Source organism: Esox lucius, chromosome 1, assembly GCF_011004845.1.
Source record: "Esox lucius isolate fEsoLuc1 chromosome 1, fEsoLuc1.pri, whole genome shotgun sequence".
NCBI classification, from domain to species: domain Eukaryota; kingdom Metazoa; phylum Chordata; class Actinopteri; order Esociformes; family Esocidae; genus Esox; species Esox lucius.
In genome coordinates, this window is record NC_047569.1 from 24,884,081 (window position 1) to 24,904,182 (window position 20,102).

The 20,102-nt window shown below is 41.8% G+C and overlaps 1 protein-coding gene across 1 annotated transcript in view; it reads left to right on the plus strand.

Moving 5' to 3' along the window:
• Nucleotides 1–20,102, plus strand: part of schip1 (schwannomin interacting protein 1) — a 263,453-nt gene that overhangs the window by 87,647 nt on the left and 155,704 nt on the right. Inside the window, exons 6-8 of the mRNA XM_010898219.5 lie at nucleotides 14,724–14,788; nucleotides 17,894–17,956; nucleotides 18,069–18,207. Of these exons, the coding sequence (XP_010896521.3) occupies nucleotides 14,724–14,788; nucleotides 17,894–17,956; nucleotides 18,069–18,207 (267 nt within the window). The remainder of the gene's footprint in view (nucleotides 1–14,723; nucleotides 14,789–17,893; nucleotides 17,957–18,068; nucleotides 18,208–20,102) is intronic.

The window sequence follows — 20,102 nt, forward strand, 5'->3', positions numbered from 1 at the left end:
CAGTTATCCTTGTTAGGGAGTGGGAAGAGAGGAAACGGTAGAATAGAGGCACTAGGAAGACAAATTACAGAAGAAAAGGAGTGATTACTGTAGAGAACAGAAACAAGCAGGGAAATCATAGTGTATGAACTATGCTCCAAGTTTTGTCGCCTTGAAAACTGTTTCTCCTCTAATCAACACCCACTCCCTCCCTCTCTCCAATCCTCCATCCTTGGTCTGTCTATAAGTATACATCAATGATCCCATTTTTTCTGGCGCCCTCATCTCTCTCATTAATCAAAGCTGGAGGGCTTCTCTGCTCACATTGCTTTCTACTTCATTAGGCCTACAGCAGGGACTCTCCAGACCGGATGGACAGCGCCAGCCCTAGCTCAATGCCAGATAGCTGTGTGTGTGGTGTGTGTGTGTGTGTATCAGTGTTTGTGTGTACGTGTGCGTGTAAGTGATTGTGTATTTGTGTGTTCATACATGCTTGCGCGTGTTGTATTGTGTGTTTGTGTGTGTGTGTGTGAGTAACGGTTTCATGAAACCACAGGCCCAAGTCAACATACTTCAGCTCCTAATGGTCTCCTCACTCCAAAATGACATAAACCTGTCAGTGTTCTGTTTAACAACACTTCATAGGAATGGCAATATGTTATTAACTAACTAACAAAGCAACACTCGTCTTCAGATGGTTGTACTGCCCAATGAAAATACTTTATGGCTCCATATATTCATTAGTTAGGATTTAACAGCTGTGGAATCAGCAGCACAGCATTATTGTGCTACAGACAAAACCCCAGTGGGTTGTATTGAAGACGTCTTTAAAACCGGCTAGGAATATTATTGTTTAATAAACTACCTTCATATATCTGACTCCATTTATAATTCTGGATGCAAGTCATGAACATAATAAAACATAGCTCTTTCCCAGGATGTCTTCCCTATAGTATCGCATTAAGTGAATAGGTATACCAAATAGGTAAGCTATGGAGAGAAGAGTACTGTAAAATCCAATGACCCAGCATCAAATAATAGTATTATTTTATTGTCAGAGATAGACAATACTGTAAGTATGCTGTTTTAAATGCTAAGTTAGTTCATAATTAATTTAGTATATCACATTAAGGACAGAGTAGCATTATGACAACACATGCCAGGAAATTATCTTGTCTACACTGAAAGTCTGAACTTAGCTACTGTAAGCTATGTGCTTGTATGCAGGGATGGGCAGTATTTATGATCTAAAATACGTATTTCATATACAAAATAGGATTTTGTCATTTGTATTTAATAGGGTTGATGAAAATGGCTTCATATTTTGTAGTTTACAAATTCTGTAAAATACTTTGTAAGAAGCACATGATGACTTCATAAAAATGCTGCCTACTCAATAATTTGCCCAGACTTGTTGAGATCAGAACAAGAAATTGATCCATACCTAAAGAAGGTCATAATGAGAAACATATAGATTGCCAGCTTTCCATCGATTTTTGCGTAATTTGCTAAAGAAATTAGCAGTTCATGTTAAGTTTTGGTGTTCGTTTTAGTGGCCTAGGATAAATCGTTTACCAATTTACATAATGTTCTAGCTAACTATTTGACCCGAGTAGCAGCCCTCACAGTTCGCTATTTTTTTACCCCTTTGGCCTATTTACAGATTATCTAGCATGATCCCAGTTCATATTTTTCCCATATATTATTTCAGTTTTTTAGATTTTTCCTGCTGTCTCTCTGGGCTAAAATGGAACTGAACAGGGCAACTGATTAGCCTTAGGACATATATGACACATCCGGTAATACAAAATGGGAAGGCCATGGTGTATTGATATAGGTCTCTGTATGTTCTCCAGAAAAGATTGTGCCAAAACATGCATTGTATAAATGTTCATAAGCAATGCTACCTCACAACATAAACTTCCACACTCAAAAACTGTTTCAAAACAGCTGAACTATGGTGCTGACCTCATTGGAGTTTACTAGCTAGCAACAAGCACAATTTACGAACCTTTATCAATATGTTTAGAGAATGCGCAGTCCCCTATTGTGTTAATAAAACGAAATCTAGCGAATTGTCTAACAGACAGGCCGTCATTCTGGAATGTTATCAGTCAGGGAAAATAACTGACATGGCCGTTCCCAACAGTATCAAAATTGTGCCTGTTGGTTACTTTAAAACTAACCTTAATATGGGTGACCACAGGGACATGTGAATATTTGATCTGTTAACTGGTTGCGTATGTCCTATTTATCACATGAATCGTTAGGCAGAGAAAAGTTGTTGCTATGAAACATTGTCTACTTAATCAACTGAGTCAGTGTACTGGTGAAGGGATAGATCAAACAGGCCGACAGATGGAAGGTTTGGAAAGTGCTCTCTTGTAAAATTATTTTTAGTATTTGTAAAATACAAAAATAAATTGTTTATTTTGATACATGGTGTGGCTGCTCTATTTTGTAGTTTATTTTAATACACTTAAAATTATGGTATTTGGTATCTTATTTTAAAATACATTTTGATGTTTCTTTGCCCATCTTTGCTTGTATGAATTAGCATTAATTAGAAATTTGATGAGCAGGTGACATAGCAACAACAACCAGCAATTCACTATGAGAAAAATTCAAAGTCCTTTAGAAATCCATAAACCAGAATATTGATTGAATGTACTAAAGCCAACTGAAATGTCCAGCCATTTGTGGATAATTAAAATAATCTAAACACAACAGTTTCATAACATTTTGTTGACCCATGTTTTATCTGTCTTCACACAAGTCGTCATCCCACTTCTGGAGAGTGTAAACATTCAGTGTCCGGTCTGGGACCCATAAACATTTAGTTTTTAGATTGAACATGTTATGGCTTGTCTATGCTAGTACCATGTGGTATCTGTCATTAAGTTCCAAAAGCTGCACACACACTATACTAAGATGCTCCTTTGGAGGGCTTCTCTTAAGAGGTGGTTTGTTTTGACATTGTAATGGCTAGTTTTATAGTTGATGATATGGTACACTAGAGGAGCATTAAACACAGTAATTAACCAAAGACATGCACTAGAGACTTCATCTTTACTATACAATGGTACTGTAGATCCTTGTTCACTTTCTCTGGAGACATGCCCTTGTATAGAAGGACTGGCATTGTTCATGGTTTCAAAACAGTCCTTTGGAAACTCTCACTAGCTACTGTAGCTCAGGTGTCCTTGCACTGCCTCAGGGATAATTTGTACATGTAACATTTTTACATTGTAATGTTTCTCTGTGACACTACTTTTGATAAAATGTGCATAGCAGCTGACACATGAGTCCGCACACTTTTTGTAATGCAAGACGTGTTAGCTAGCAGCTACTAGCAACAGTAGCTAGGTTGTTTTGGTTGGAGTTTTTTCACTCTGTGTTCTGCATTCTAGTTGTGTCATAATATAAAGTACCTTTCATGAATAGCTGGTTGTGAAAATACGTTGCATAAAAACACCTTGACTAGATGTGAAATGACACGTCAATCCAATGCACTCTCCCTCATTTCATCACGGACACCGGTTTTCTTTGATTATTGCCCACACCCTTTTCCCTCATCACGGACCCTATTTAAGTTCCAGCTTCCCCAATGTCCCTTGTTGGTCTTTGTATTGGTTTATCCTTGTATGACGTTGTTCCGTCCTGTCTTTTGTTTTGTTTCCGTTCTGTGTACTTTATTAAGTGTCCTCTTTTCTCCCAGTGAATGTGTCCTGCCTTGATTTCAACACTACAGAAAAACACTTGCCCATCAAAGGAAGGCCAACATTATTGACATGTTTATTGTTTTATATTTGGGTTATTTCACCGTATGTTTATGGCCCTAAAGATATCTCCACAAAGCTGGGTCTGTCACTGAATAGACCATGGAAACTGTAGAAACTGTAATATTGCTGCAAACCTTCTAACTCTCTCTATCTCTTGCTACCTGTCTCTCTTTCTCTCTCGTTCTCTCTGACGCAACACTTACTTTGTCAGCTGGACAAAGAGCGTCCTCTCTCTAGGGTGTGTGTCAGAGGTCTTATGGAAATCAAAGCACAGTAGGCATATGCTAGCCTGTACAAACAGCAGCTGTTGAGGGGAGGTTAAGGTGCCCAGGATCAAACCAGAGGGCACAGAACAGCACCATATATTTAGAAATATACAGTATGTCTCCATACAAACAAACACAGTAATGAAGCCAGGTTCCTACCAGTGCTGAAACTGATTTTTACTGGGGTTCTAGGAGTGTTCCCTATAGCCTTTAGAGCCAATCTTTCCTTTATGTATTTATAATACCATTATATTACAATTAACAACAACCACCAACATTGTTTCAGTATTGTTTTAGGACTCATAACAATGTTTCAGTGTTGTTTTAGGACTCTTAGCAATGTTTCAGTATTGTTTTAGGGCTCTTAATATTGTTTAAATTATTTGATTATTTGAAAAAAAATTCAATATTGTTTTAGGACTCTTAATGTTGTTTCAATAGTTTGATTATTTGAACAATGCTTCAATATTGTCTCACTACACTAACATTGTTTTAATAAAAAATTATTTAATAGTGTTGTAGTGTGGTAAGGGGTGTTAACAATTAACAACAACCACCAACATTGTTTCAGTATTGTTTTAGGACTCATAACAATGTTTCAGTATTGTCTTAATACTCTGATATTGTTTCCACAGTCTTACTACTGTAGCATTGTTTCAGTAGTCTTACTCTAATATTGTTAAAATGTAAAAAAAACAACTTTTGTACTCTACTGTTGTTTTAGTATTTAGTAGTCTACCATTGTTTTAATATGTAGTTCTACCATTGCTGGGTTTTAGTACTATGAGGTTGCCTGTTCTATGAGGTGACTGTCCTTCGTACTAAATGTGTTTGTCTGTGGGGATTATGCCTGCTCCATTTACCTCGTTTCAGTATGCAGGTCCTCCTTTCTCTGTCTCCTCTCCTTCCCACTGTTAGACTGGCTGTCATTAGCCTAGCCCACAGAGTGCAGTGGGTGTGTATTTGTGTTAGACTGGCTGTCATTAGCCTAGCCCACGGACTGCAGTGGGCGTGTATTTGTGTTAGACTGGCTGTCATTAGCCTACGGACTGCAGTGGGCGTATTTTTGTGTTAGACTGGCTGTCATTAGCCTAGCCCACGGACTGCAGTGGGCGTGTATTTGTGTTCGACTGGCTGTCATTAGCCTAGCCCACGGACTGCAGTGGGCGTGTATTTGTGTTAGACTGGCTGTCATTAGCCTAGCCCACAGAGTGCAGTGGGTGTGTATTTGTGTTAGACTGGCTGTCATTAGCCTAGCCTACGGACTGCAGTGGGTGTGTGTATTTGTGTTAGACTGGCTGTCATTAGCCTATCCCACGGACTGCAGTGGGCGTGTATTTGTGTTAGATTGGCTGTCATTAGCCTAGCCCACGGACTGCAGTGGGCATGTATTTGTGTTAGACTGGCTGTCGTTAACCTAGCCCACGGACTGCAGTGGGTGTGTATTTGTGTTAGACTGGCTGTCATTAGCCTAGCCCACGGACTGCAGTGGTAGTGTATTTGTGTTAGACTGGCTGTCATTAGCCTAGCCCACGGACTGCAGTGGGCGTGTATCTGTGTTAGACTGGCTGTCATTAGCCTAGCCCACGGACTGCAGTGGTCGTGTATTTGTGTTAGACTGGCTGTCATTAGCCTAGCCCACGGACTGCAGTGGGCGTGTATTTGTGTTCGACTGGCTGTCATTAGCCTACGGACTGCAGTGGGCGTGTATTTGTGTTAGACTGGCTGTCATTAGCCTAGCCCACGGACTGCAGTGGGTGTGTATTTGTGTGAGAACACAGTTGGCCAAGCTGCTCCATGGCAGGGTCATTCAGGGACAGGCAGACAGTGTCTGAACAGAAAATCCCAAAGGGCCCCAAAAATACAGAGCCCAGCACACACACACCTACACACATGCTTGATTTACATGCACACGCACACATATATGCACACATGTGCCAGAAACGTAGAGCGTCTGGTCGGCACTGGCTGGAGATAACAGAGTGAGACTGCCAACAGCTACCAGCCCTCGTTCCCTCACACAAACACACACACACAGACTCCCAGAGTCAGTGGCTGCCAGACTGTGTGTCCCTGTGGCATGGCAGAGTGATGGCTTCTGTGATAGAGATGGCTCTGGATTTACAGCCTTGGGTACCCCAGAGAGGGATGACTGATAGAGGCTGCTTCAGGGTTTGCATGTGTGTGGGTGTGTGTGAGCGTGTGTGTGTGAGAGAGAGAGAGAAAGAATGGTTGCATTAATGTGTGTGTTGGAGTTGAATGAGAAGACAGATGGTCCTCAGAATTTTGTTTAAAGCTGTGTGTTTCATTTCAGGACAGGTTTTGGATCAGAGGTTATTGGGGCTGCTCTCTACCTGAGTATATGCCTGTGCAGTTGTCACTGCCTCTGCTGCGGGTGTGTTTCTGTGTCCTTGTTCCTGTCACCTTATCCACACTGTTGTGCTGAGCACCTTGTCTCCTAGGCAACGCCCTGCTCATAAACAAGGGACTTTGCAACCATGTCACCAATGTGTGGATGTGTTTGTTTGGTCTCTTAAAAACAAAAGTGTGTTTGCAAGTTTGTCACTTACTGTGTGGTTTGTTGTGTTGTTTGGTGTGCTTTTATGTTGGAAAGGCCATCTCAGACCTGAGTTTGAGGTCAGGAAATGTTTTTTTGTGTGCTTCTGTGTTGGGCGTGTGTGTGTTTACCCGATGTTTACTGAGGATGTGAGCGTCCGTGCGGTTGCCTGGCGGCTGTGTGCTGGAGTTAATTGAGTTCATTAAGAAAACAAACACAGCTGGCGAGTTTTTCCGGTATGGTTTTCCGCTTCTGGACCAGCTGATGGACATGCTGGGATATGGTGTCGACACTGATCAGAACTTCAGGAAGCTGGAGAGACCGAGCAGTAGAGATACAGGTGAGAATTGAGAGAGGAGAGAGTTAGGGTAGAGAGAGGAGAGTTATTGTTGAGAGAGGAGAGAGTTAGGCTTGAGAGGAGAGAGTTAGGGTAGAGGGGAGAGAGTTTGGGCAAAGGGAGGAGTGTGTTAGGGTAAAGAGGTTAGATAGAAGGGTGAGCTAGGATAGAGAGAGGAGAGAATTAGGGTAGAGAGAGGAGAGTTATTGTTGAGAGAGGAGAGAGTTAGGCTAGAGAGGAGAGAGATAGGCTAGAGAGGAGAGAGTTTGGCTAGAGAGGAGAGAGTTAGGGTAGAGGAGAGAGTTAGGGTAGAGAGGAGAGAGTTAGGGTAGAGAGGAGAGAGTTATTGTTGAGAGAGGAGAGAGTTATGCTAGAGAGGAGAGAGTTAGGGTAGAGGAGAGAGTTAGGCTAGAGAGGAGAGAGTTATGGTAGAGAGGAGAGAGTTATTGTTGAGAGAGGAGAGAGTTAGGCTAGAGAGGAGAGAGTTAGGCTAGAGAGGAGAGAGTTATTGTTGAGAGAGGAGAGAGTTAGGCTAGAGAGGAGAGAGTTAGGGTAGAGGAGAGAGTTAGGCTAGAGAGGAGAGAGTTAGGCTAGAGAGGAGAGAGTTAGGCTAGAGAGGAGAGATTTAAGGTAGAGAGAGAGCATTTTTACAATATAGGGAGAAAATGAGTGACTAAAGATTTGTGCATTATCCTTTTCATTTCAGTTTAAGTTGTCATGTATGGACAGAAGCAGGTACATTTAAACATGCGTGTTTCCGGATACTTTTTATCAGTAAGTTTGATCAGTGATGCATGGTAGGTTAATAAACAAGAATGTCCATGTCAAAGAAGTGTTCCATTACATCAAATGCACTGGCTGCTAAGCTTGGATGAATCTGAAATTACCCACAGTTTTCGTTTCCGAAATCTCGTCACATTATTTATATTTATTTTTGACAATATATGAAATACCCTACATGAAAATCTTCATATTGCAATACTCGGAGGGGAGGCTCCTTTGAGGAAGTAACATGTTGATAGCAGTTCAATAGTGGTATTTCTACAAGTGTGCACTACAAAATAGTTCAAATATTGTTTCATATATTTTTCTGAAATATTTTGTCAATTTTGGAGAGGAGTTAAGAGAATGCGAGAGATGGCCTTTAGGCCACATGACATTGAGGTGAAGGATTTCCATTTGTCTGTCTTATAGGACTTCTGTTTTTTATGAGAACTTTACAGACACCTCTCTGTCCTCCACCACTGTTGGTTTCTGGTACGTTTGGGGGAGATAGAGACAGATTTCCACCTGAGCCTTGGAGAGATGATGGCTATAACTCAACCCTCTGTCCTGTTTCCCTGCTGTGTTCCTGGACTGGCATGGCTCCACTTTAATATCAGCCAACTAAGTAGGCCTCTGTCCCCATTTCCAACCTTCTGATAAATTACCCGTACCACACTACAACACAACCCTTACCTCACTACAACACACCCCTTACCTCCCTACAACACACCCCTTACCTCACTACAACACACCCCTTACCACACTACAAAACACCCCTTACCACACTACAACACACCCCTTACCTCACTACAACACACCGCTTACCTCACTACAACACACCCCTTACCTCACTACAACACACTACAACACACCCCTTACCACACTACAACACACCCCTTACCACACTACAACACACCCCTTACCACACTACAACACACCCCTTACCTCACTACAACACACACCTTACCTCACTACAACACACCCCTTACCACACTACAACACACCCCTTACCTCACTACAACACACCCCTTACCTCACTACAACACACTACAACACACCCCTTACCTCACTACAACACACCCCTTACCACACTACAACACACCCCTTACCTCACTACAACACACCCCTTACCACACTACAACACACTACAACACACCCCTTACCTCACTACAACACACCCCTTACCACACTACAACACACCCCTTACCTCACTACAAAACACCCCTTACCACACTACAACACACTACAACACACCCCTTACCACACTACAACACACCCCTTACCACACTACAACACACCCCTTACCTCACTACAACACACCCCTTACCACACTACAAAACACCCCTTACCACACTACAACACACCCCTTACCTCACTACAACACACCGCTTACCTCACTACAACACACCCCTTACCTCACTACAAACACACTACAACACACCCCTTACCACACTACAACACACCCCTCACTTCACTACAGAACACTACACTACATTACCCCAAATCCCTGCTGCATTCCCCCTCCCTGGGCAACATTGAGCGTTATCCATTGGCCGGGAGTCATCACCTTTAGTGGCACAGTCAAGTGTCAATCCTCAATTGTGGGAGTAAGCTTGGCACTTTGAAAGAGTGAGTTACACCACTGGTCCGCTCGGAGGCCTTAACCTCCCTATCTGTTCCTTCATAACCATTTTCCTTACCGTCTTTTTTCCTGTCACTCACAGAGAGTGAGTGGAGGGCTATAGAGAGGAGGGGGTAGTGCTGAGATAGAGAAGGGAAGGGAAATGGGGGGGAGTAGTGTGCAGCAAGTTGGCAGTAGCATTATTTCCTGTGTTATTGTATACAGCTGTGGGAGTTCAAGGTCCTGTCTCCATCAGCAGATCTTAGTTGGGCTCCCTCTACTCCACAGCATCACCATAAATCCACCAGAACCCCCACACAATCAATACTGCCTGCCTGGCACTGCCAAATCACAAAATGACTATAGATTTTCTTTCCATACTGCTGTTGAATTATGCAAATCCTTAGTTTATTTCCTGGCTCATTTTCAGATGTGGTTCCAACGTTGGACTGGGTCTGTGGAGTAGAAGGAATGGATGGATACAGAAAGAAAGAACACAGTCCCTTTTTGTGTTTTATGTCATTTAGTCACAGAAGTGAGACCCACATATCAGACTAGTTATCAGACCACCTGGAAGTGTCATTTTGTTATGATGTCCCACTGTGTTGGAGAGAAACAGAGTCCTGCTGGGTGTGGTGTTGACTGAACAAGATAAGTCTGTGTGTGTGTGTGTGTGTGTGTGTGTGAGTGTGTGTGTGTGTGCGTGCGTGTGTGCACATGGGGTGCCCCCAGTTAAACCTGAAATATTTGTCCCCCCAGTGTTTTTTGGCCCGTCTCAAAACTAAAATAAAATGTTCTGGCTTAGAGGTTAGGTTTAACGAAATTCATTTTGGACATGCAACAGTAGGGGTTTACCTGTGGGCTTAGTCATTACTGGTAAGGTGTGTTTGTAAGGCTGTTCCTGAAGATGTATTGTCCTGTAGGTTTTCTCTTCAATCCCGTTTGTGACTAATCCAGTTAAGATTTTCATCCAGCTAATGATTAGACTCAGGTGTGCTAATTAGAGTGGGAGAGAAAACTTACAGGACAGTAGATCTCCAGGAACAGGGTTGGGCAGCTCTGGTTTGGGGTTATATGTTAGAGCTAGGTTAAGTTCAGGCATGAACATTGTATCATAATTCCCATTAAAAATCCCTATAAGATTTTGAATGGGAATAATGCTTGGTGTCCTCACAAGGATAGTGAAATGTGTGTGTCAGAGCTGAGCTAATAGTCTGTCTGGGCTGAGTGCTCACAGGGCCTTCAGTACTCTGTGGGGGATTAAAATGATCAGCTCATTCAGTCGCACAGCAACTCCATTACTGAGCAGGGACCCTCATAATTACACACCATCACACTCCTCTCCTCACTATCTCACTCTCCATCCTCTCAGCATCTCCTTTTTCCATTTGTGTCTTTGTCACTCCTTCTCCTCCTTTTCTCTTTCCTTTCTCTTCCTCCCTTTCTGCCAGAATCCCCTGGTGACTTGAGTGGAAGGAAAACCTAGTGTTAAAGCCTGTCTGAGTGTGTCTGAGTTCCTGTCTCAGTATGTTTCTTGGGGTGTGTATGAGAGTCTGGCTTTGAGGGTCTAGGTGTCTGTATATACGTGTGTGTGTGTGTGTGTCTGAAGTCTTTTTAGGATCTTATGGGGATCTGGGGAGGCCAGGGTGACATTCTCATTGAGAGCTGACTATTAAACTGATGCTGTAGTCTTGTTGGGATAGGAGCTTGGTCACTATCCCAATCTTTACAGTGTTGAAACACAGCAGGATGACATCATCAACACTTACCATGACAAAGGACAGCAACCGGAGGACAGCGCTAACCCTCATAGAATCAAGGATTTAGTAGTCACATTCAGTGATATTCTACACACTCCTCGGCTGAGAAAAGAAAAAAGTGAGGTTTGAAGACAGAGAGAGTCAGGAAGTGTCAGAGTGAGTCGGACAGCCCACTGACATCTGTGGTTGTGAGGTCTAGAGGTCACTTAACTGCCAACAATTGACAAAATGTGAATAAAACCCAGTTGAGACTCGTGTAATTCTACTAAGAATCTGCTAGATAAAAATGTAAAAAGCAAATACTTAAGGTTTTCTCTTCATGTTTTATTCCACTTTTGTCCTTGTATGTGAGTGATTCAAAAACATTACATTACTGCTAAAAATGACTTATTGGTGACAATGATGCTAATGCACTGTATATGGTTGGTTAACATAGGTCATTGATTGACAGATCTTAGGTGGAGAGTCAGGTACCTATACAGTACATGCATACAGAGTCAGGTACCTATACAGTACATGCATACAGAGTCAGGTACCTATACAATACATGCATACAGAGTCAGGTACCTATAAACTACATTCATTCAGAGTCAGGTACCTATAAACTACATGCATTCAGAGTCAGGTACCTATACAGTACATGCATACAGAGTCAGGTACCTATACATGCATGCAGAGCCAGGTACCTATACATGCATGCAGAGTCAGGTACCTATACATGCATGCAGAGCCAGGTACCTATACACCCACTAATGTTAAAAATCCAGAGAATACCTGTTTAATTCCACATCCACCCAAAGAAAAGTGATTCTCAAAACATCCATAAAAAAATCCCTAATCTACAAAGAGATTAACCTATCAATAGGCCCAGCCATGTCACAGCAAAACTTAAATAAAAGTATTTGAACAAATTCAGTACAAACTGGACTGCTACCTTTTCAGAGAGTACAAGGTGGCAGAGCCCCTGACCACTGTGATGGACCTTAACTTTACAGACACATTGTGTGTGTCCCAGTGCTGTCAATATATTCCTCTAAAGGCATGTCTGATTCCAATGAGGAGTCAGGCTATGAAAACACAGGCAAAACAGTCTAATGAGATAACATTCAAAATTCCTTTATCCTTTTCTTGTAAAATCTATTTTAGTTTACATGACCTTATTACATGTTATTTTATTGATTTATTTCTACACACTTTGACAATGTTACTCATGCCATTAAAACTGTTTACATTGAAACTGGACTGAACTGATGAAGTCAGTAGAGAAAAGAATTCAGAAAGAGTCAGAGTGAGAGAGAGTGAGATTCACTTTGAGAGTCAGTGAGTCAGTGAGAGAGTCACAAAAACAGCATTCAAACACCTTAGGCATTTGGTTTTGCAGTAGATGAGGGGAAAAACATTGGATGTTACTGCAGTCTGGGGAGGAATGTCAACAAGCTTATGTGTGTGTGTGTGTGTGTGTGTGTGCGTTTCAAAGCTTTGGCAGATGCTGTGTGATAGAACGCTGTTTAACTTGCAGTTGTTTAAATCCCCTTTGATGTCATAGAACAGAGGAATCCAGGCTGACTGGGTCGTGAGTCATACATACTCTGTGATGCAGTTGATTATGAATGCCATGATACAATTTAAAAACGCTTTGAGGCAACTTTGCAAAAACAGTCACATGTGAAAACATGTAATGAACCCCCCCACAAACACACACACACATGCAAACACACACACACACACACACACACAAACACACATCCTCTCATGCTCCACCTCCCACCTTTTTAAGTTCCTGACTCCACTAGAGAAGGAACTCAAGTTTAATTCCACTTTGAATTTAATTAGTGTGCTTATATTAGAGGGGGATATAGAGGACAATAGAGAGTTTGGGTATTTAAATAATGGTAATTATTCCCCCTGCTTTATCATTTTGACATTGGTGAAATTGATCACTGTGTCAGCTTCAGGAAACTACAGTGGATATAAAAAGTCTCCACAACCCTGTGAAAATGTCAGGTTTTTGTGATGTAAAAGAATGAGACAAACATAAATCATGTCAGAACCTTTTCCACTTTTAATGTGACCTATAATGTGAACAGTTCAAATGAAAAACAAACTGAAATCTTCGAGGGGGAAAAATTTGGCTGTTTTCAGAATGAACCAATCACATTCAAACTCATGTTAAATAGAAGTCATTACACACCTGCCATCATTTTTAAGTGACTCTGATTAATCACAAATAAAGTTCAGCTGTTCTAGTAGGAATTTCCTGACATTTTCTTAGTTGCATCTCAGAGCAAAAGCCATGGTCCGCAGAGAGCTTCCAAAGCATCAGAGGGATCTCACTGTTGAAAGATATCAGTTAGGAGAAGGGTACAAAATAATTTCCAAAGCATTAGATATACCATGGAACACAGTGAAGACAGTCATCAGTAAGTGGAGAAAATATGGCACAACAGAGACATTAACAAGAACTGGACCTCCCTCCAAAATTTATGAAAAGACGAGAAGAAAACTGGTCAAGGAGGCTTCCAAGAGGCCTACAGCAACATTAAAGGAACTGCAGGAATTTCTGGCAAGTACTGGCTGTGTGCTACATGTGACAACAATCTCCCGTATTCTTCATATGAATGGGCTATGGGGTAGGGTGGCAAAACGGAAACCTTTTCTTACAAAGAAAAACATCCAAGCCTGGCTGAAGTTTGAAAAACAAACATCATGTCGCCCAAAAGCATGTGGGAAAATGTGTTATGGTCTGATGAAACGTTTGAACTTTTTGGCCATAATTCCAAAAGGTATGATTTGCGTAAAAACAACCCTGCACATCACCCAAAGAACACCATACCCACAGTGAAGCATGGTGGTGGCAGCATCATGCTTTGGGGCCGTTTTTCTTCAGCTGGAACCAGATTTTGAGCACTTTTGCAAAGAAGAGTGGGCAAATATTGCCACATCAAGATGTGCCATGTTAATAGACTCCTACCCAAAAAGACTGAGTATTGTAATAAAATCTAAAGGTGCTTCAACAAAGTATTAGTTCAAGGGTGTGTACGCTTATGCAACCAGGTTATTTTTTATTTCCCCCCTCAAAGATTTCAGTTAATTTTTCTATTGAATAATTCACGTTATAGGTCCCATTAAAAGGGGAAAAAGTTCTGACATTATATATCTTCGTCTCATTATTTTACATCACAAGAACCTGGCATTTTAACAGGGGTCTGTAGACTTTTTATATCCACTGTATGTTAGTGGCCACCTCCCCCTTCATAGCACTGGGAATTAGCCAGTTCCGTAACCACCATTTTGGAGAAAATCTCCAATATTCTGTTTTGTGATGGTCATGAATGATAAACAGTAACGTTGGATGGTCTATGTACTCCCACTCCCCAACACTGTCTACTTTGATCCATTGTGCCTCTGGGACTCTGTTCATCTTCCTGTTTTTGGGCCAAACACAGCTAAATATATGCTGACTGGCAAAATTAGCTCCACAGTTTACTGTCTAACCGCTCTAAAATACTGTACCCTCCCTACAGCCCCCCACCGACACACACAGGGGAAAGGTGGAGAAGATGCAAGAGATGAGAAAAGAGGGGGTTGTCTTCTGCAGAGTGTGTCTGAAAGATTGTGGTTTTAACTTTCTCCATCTGTTTCTCTTTCCTTCATAGATGGAGCTGAAGAGCCTCCAGAGTGGCCTAAAGCATGTCAATGATGAAAGATTTCAGCTACAGAGGTAGGTTGGCACACACATACAGTATCCCACAAAAGTGAGTACACCCCTCACATTTTTGCAAATATTTAATTATATCTTTTCATGTGACAACACTGAAGAAATTACACTTTGCTACAATGGAAAGTAGTGAGTGTACAGCTTGTATAACAGTGTAAATTCACTGTCTCTTAAAAATAACGCAACACACACCCATTAATGTCTAAACCGCTGGCAACAAAAGTGAGTACACCCCTAAGTAAAAATGTCCAAATTGGGCCCAAAGTGTCAATATTTTGTGTGGCCACCATTATTTTCCATTCTTCTGTTTGAGGATGCCCCACAGATAATGCTTAGCCAGTCCATCACCTTTACCCTCAGCTTCTTTAGCAAGGCAGTGGTCATCTTGGAGGTGTGTTTGGGGTCGTTATCATGTTGGAAAACTGACTTGCGGCACAGTCTCCGAAGGGAGGGGATCATGCTCTGCTTTAGTATGTCACAGTACAGTTGGCATTCATGGTTGGCCCTCAATGAACTGTAGCTCCCCAGTGCCGGCAGCACTCATGCAGCCCCAGACCATGACACTCCCACCACCATGCTTGACTGTAGGCAAGACACACTTGTCTTTGTGCTCCTCACCTGGTTGCCACCACACACGCTTGACACCATCTGAACCAAATAAGTTTATCTTGGTCTCAAACCACAGGACAGGTTCCAGGAATCCATGTCCTTAGTCTGCTTGTCTTCAGCAAACTGTTTGCAGGCTTCCTTGTGCATCATATTTAGAAGAGGCTTCTTTCTGGGACGGCAGCCATGCAGACCAATTTGATGCAGTGTGCTGCGTATGGTCTGAGCACTGACAGGCTGACCACCCACCCCTTCAACCTCTGTAGAAATGCTGGCAGCACTCATACGTCTATGTCTCAAAGACAACCTCTGGATATGACGCTGAGCATGTGCACTCAACTTCTTTGGTCGACCATGGCGAGGCCTGTTCTGAGTGGAACCTGTCCTGTTAAATCGCTATATGGTCTTGGCCACCGTGCCGCCGCTCAGTTTCAGGATCTTGGCAATCTTCATAGATACTGTACATACACACGTTTTCCCACTTACAAAGCATGTCTGTCATTTTTATCATAGGCACTCTTCAACTGTGAGTGACGGAATCACATTGTATAATTAATTTCCATTTAATTGCATGACACAAGTATTTGATACATCAGAAAAACAGAACTTAATATTATTGGGACCAAAACCTTTGTATGCAATTACAGAGATCATACATTTCCGTTAGTTCTTGACCAGGTTTGCACACACTGCCGCAGGGATTTTGGCCCATTCCTCCATACAGACCTTCTCCAGATCCTTCAGGTTTCGGGGCAGTCGTTGGGCAATACAGACTTTCAGCTCCCCCCAAAGATTTTCTATTGGGTTCAGGTCTGGAGACTCCAGGACCTTGAGATGCTTCTTACGGAGCCACTCCTTAGTTGACCTGTGTGTTTCGGGTTGTTGTCATGCTGGAAGACCCAGCCACGACCCATCTTCAATGCTCTTACTGAGGGAAGGAGGTTCTTAGCCAAGATCTTGCGATACATGGCCCCATTCATCCTCCCCTCAATGTGGTGCAGTCGTCCTGTCCCCTTTGCAGAAAAGCATCCTAAAATAATTATGTTTCCACCTCCATGCTTCACGGTTGGGATGGTGTTCTTGGGGTTGTACTCATCCTTCTTCTTCCTCCAAACATGGCGAGTGGAGTTTAGACCAAAAAGCTCTATTTTTGTCTCATCAGACCACATGACCTTCTCCCATTCCTCCTCTGGATCATCCAGATGGTCTCTGTCAAACTTCAGACGGGCCTGGACATGCGATGGCTTGAGCAGGGGGATCTTGTGTGCGCTGCAGGATTTTAATCCATGACGGTGTAGTGTGTTACTAATAGTTTTCTTTGAGACTGTGGTCCCAGCTCTCTTCAGGTCATTGGCCAGGTCCTGCCGTGTAATTCTGGGCTGATCCCTCACCTTCCTCACGATCATTGATGCCCCACGAGGTGAGATCTTGCATGGAGCCCAAGACCGAGGGAGATTAACCGTCATCTTGAACCTCTTCCATTTTCTAATAATTGCGCCAACAGTTAGTTGCCTTCTCACCAAGCTGCTTGCCTACTGTCCTGTAGCCCATCCCAGCCTTGTGCAGGGATGGGCTACAATTATATCCCTGATGTCCTTACACAGATTTTCTGGATTTTTGTATTAGATTCCGTCTCTGACAGTTGAAGTGTACCTATGATAAAAATGACAGACCTCTACATGCTTTGTAAGTTGGAAAACCTGCAAAATCGGCAGTGTATCAAATACCTGTTCTCCCCACTGTACATATAAACACACACACTGATGTTCTGTGAAGTTCTATTTCCCCAGTAATAAAGACCAGGGTATTTCTGTTTAATTAAGCATCAGGGAGATTATATGGCCAAAATACTACAGCTGAAGGCTGTTCTTAGGCATGCCTGGGTACAGCCCATAGTCATGATATGTTTACCATATACCACAAACCCTTGAGGTGCATTATTGCTATCATAACCTGGTTTCCAAAAAATCATACACTTGATATACAGAGAATTTTGTCAAGACATGCAGTGAATTAGCATTCAGGGCTCAAATCCGCCACTTTATAATTAACAAATAAGGCTCATGGGAGTGTAATATATAGCCAATATACCACACCTAAGAGCTGTTCTTAGACACAACACAATGCAGATTCACTCAACAGAGCTCTTAGCTGTGCTTCATTGGCAAAACAACCATCGAGATCCCTTATTGGTAAATTGGTTACCAATGCATTTAGAGCAATAAAAAGAACTGTGATGTCATACCTGTGGTATACTGTCTCCTATACCACAGCTAACTGCCAATCAGGATTCAAAGCAACCAGTTTATAATACCTGATAACCCATACAGGGACTGAAATGATTTTACTTCTCTGTGTTTACCTATTCCCTTAACACCCTCCTCACTCTTTTCCTCCCTATTCCCCCCTCCTTTTTGCTGTCCTGTCATTCTTCACTTCATTTCTCTGTTCTCCCCTCTTTTCCTGCCCATTTCTCTTTCTTTCTTTTCCTTGTGTTTCCAGTCAGCTGACCACAGACCTTGAGAACAACTTCAACATACCCCCACTAGAAACCAAGGTGTTAATGTGAGTTGTGTGTGATTGTGTGTGTTTGTGTTTGTATATATGTGTGTGTCTATGCAGCTGGAAGCTTCTGTCATACACATGCTTCAATCTTCCCTATGTGTTTATTTTATAGCATCCAGCGAGCCTGGCGTGACTTCCTCCAGAGACAGGAAGTGATTGAGAAAAGGAGCCCCTCCCCTCCCTTCCTGTCATCCTCTGACAAGATGAGCACATCTATCAGCATGATTACTCTATCAGATGGAAGCACCCCGGTAGGTTCAACCGCTCTTTGCGCTGTGTTCAGCATGTCTTTGCGCTGTGTTACAGCATGTCTTTGCACTGTTTACAGCTGGGGAACTGTGTATGTTATTGTTTATTTGTCTTTAAAGCAATGGTTTGGAAAGGTTTGCATCAGACAGAATGTAATCTTAGGTGCATTGTATTCAATACTAGACCTAATGATGTGGTGTGTCTATGCACTGCCTGCCTTGTCCAGGAGAGGGCAGTGTCTCCCAGCTCATTTTCACTTGCCAGATGCAGGCTCACTTACAGGCACTTGAGAGGGACCCTCTGGCTAAGAAGGAGATGAGCATGTCTGTAGATACTTAACTCATCCAGCCAGATGACCAGTCTGAGTGGTCCTCTCCAGTGGGGATGTATTGTCATTGTATTCTCCCAGCCATCATGGAGGTTAAGCCTCAGGTCAAGTAGTGGGCTTCAAAGATGCCCATGCAGTAGAGCTGAGAGAAATGGGATTATTGTCAATGACACACCTTGATAATTCAAGGTGATTACAGCAACACTGACCAACACTGACCTTTTACACCCACAATGGTGATTTCCAGTTAGTCACCACTGGTCTCTCCACCCTTTCCTCTGGTCTCTCTATTTCCCCCTCTCTCTTCTCTCTCTAACATCTCTCTATCGCTTCTCTCTCTCCTCACTGTAGTTTCTAGTGTAAAGACAAATGATGATGTCGGCAGATGATTGACATTGAGTGAAAGGGTTGGGGGCGGACATCAATACATGGCATTACTGTTTGACACACACACATACACTGGCCTGATCGACTGTGTTCTGAAGTGTTTATTTTAAAAGTAAAAGGCATGTGTATGTGGGACTGGTGTCTTTTTTCCCTGTCAGCTGAAATGACCAGATTTTTTCAGTACTCTAATAATTAATTAACAATTTCCATAATCCATTCATTATTTTGATTGTCTGAATTGAAATGAAAATAACATTTTTATTTATTCAATTATATTTTATGATGATTTATGAGTCACTAATGTCATCCAATTTAACACTCTGTTTGGCGGGCAGCTGTTTGTGGTTAGTTAGGGTGGAATACTAAAGAATAAAGTTTGTATGGATTGTTTAGTGAATATTATTAATTCATAAAACAATGTGATAAAATAACACCCAATTGTAAACTTTTACATTTTACAGTAAACAGGCCATTAGTCCTGACCTACTGTGATTGTTTCCGTTGGTAAAAAAACAGAATTGTAATGAATTCTGGGTTGGAAATTCATTATTTACTTGAAATTAATTAATGAAAAAAAGATGACAAATCAGTGCTTCATTGTTTCATTATATTGATATTGATACCCTCACAAAGGTTGCTAGAATATGTAATATGCCTTAATCACTTTCCTTTACATTTTTGTAATTAATTAAATGTTAAATCTTTTCAATGACTATTTCTGCATTAGAGATAAAGTAATGTTGTAGTTTCTTGCAGTTAAATATGGACATCCTAATTAGATAGATATAGATATAAACTATATTCTGCATCTAATTATTTCAGTTGTAATGGTGATCAACAAACAGAAGAAAGATATGAAGTAGAGGAATGAGCGAGCATTCCCTGACCCATATGTGTTTTGTAGCTCTATCAATGAATATACATTTACAGGACCGTTTTCACAGCTTAATCAACACTGAATACCAATATCAAAAATCACAGATAATGTGTTCTTGTTAAAACTATTATTATAATATTTATTACAGCATGGCAAAGTGGAACAAAAGGTATTACTGGAATTCAGGAAATAGCTTTTCCAACTATTTAGACATGGTGGTGGTTACTTGAGGTTGTTGAGTTAGGGCAGACGGAATCAAACAACACTGGCAACATAAGCAGCAGTATCTATCAGATTTCCAAAGA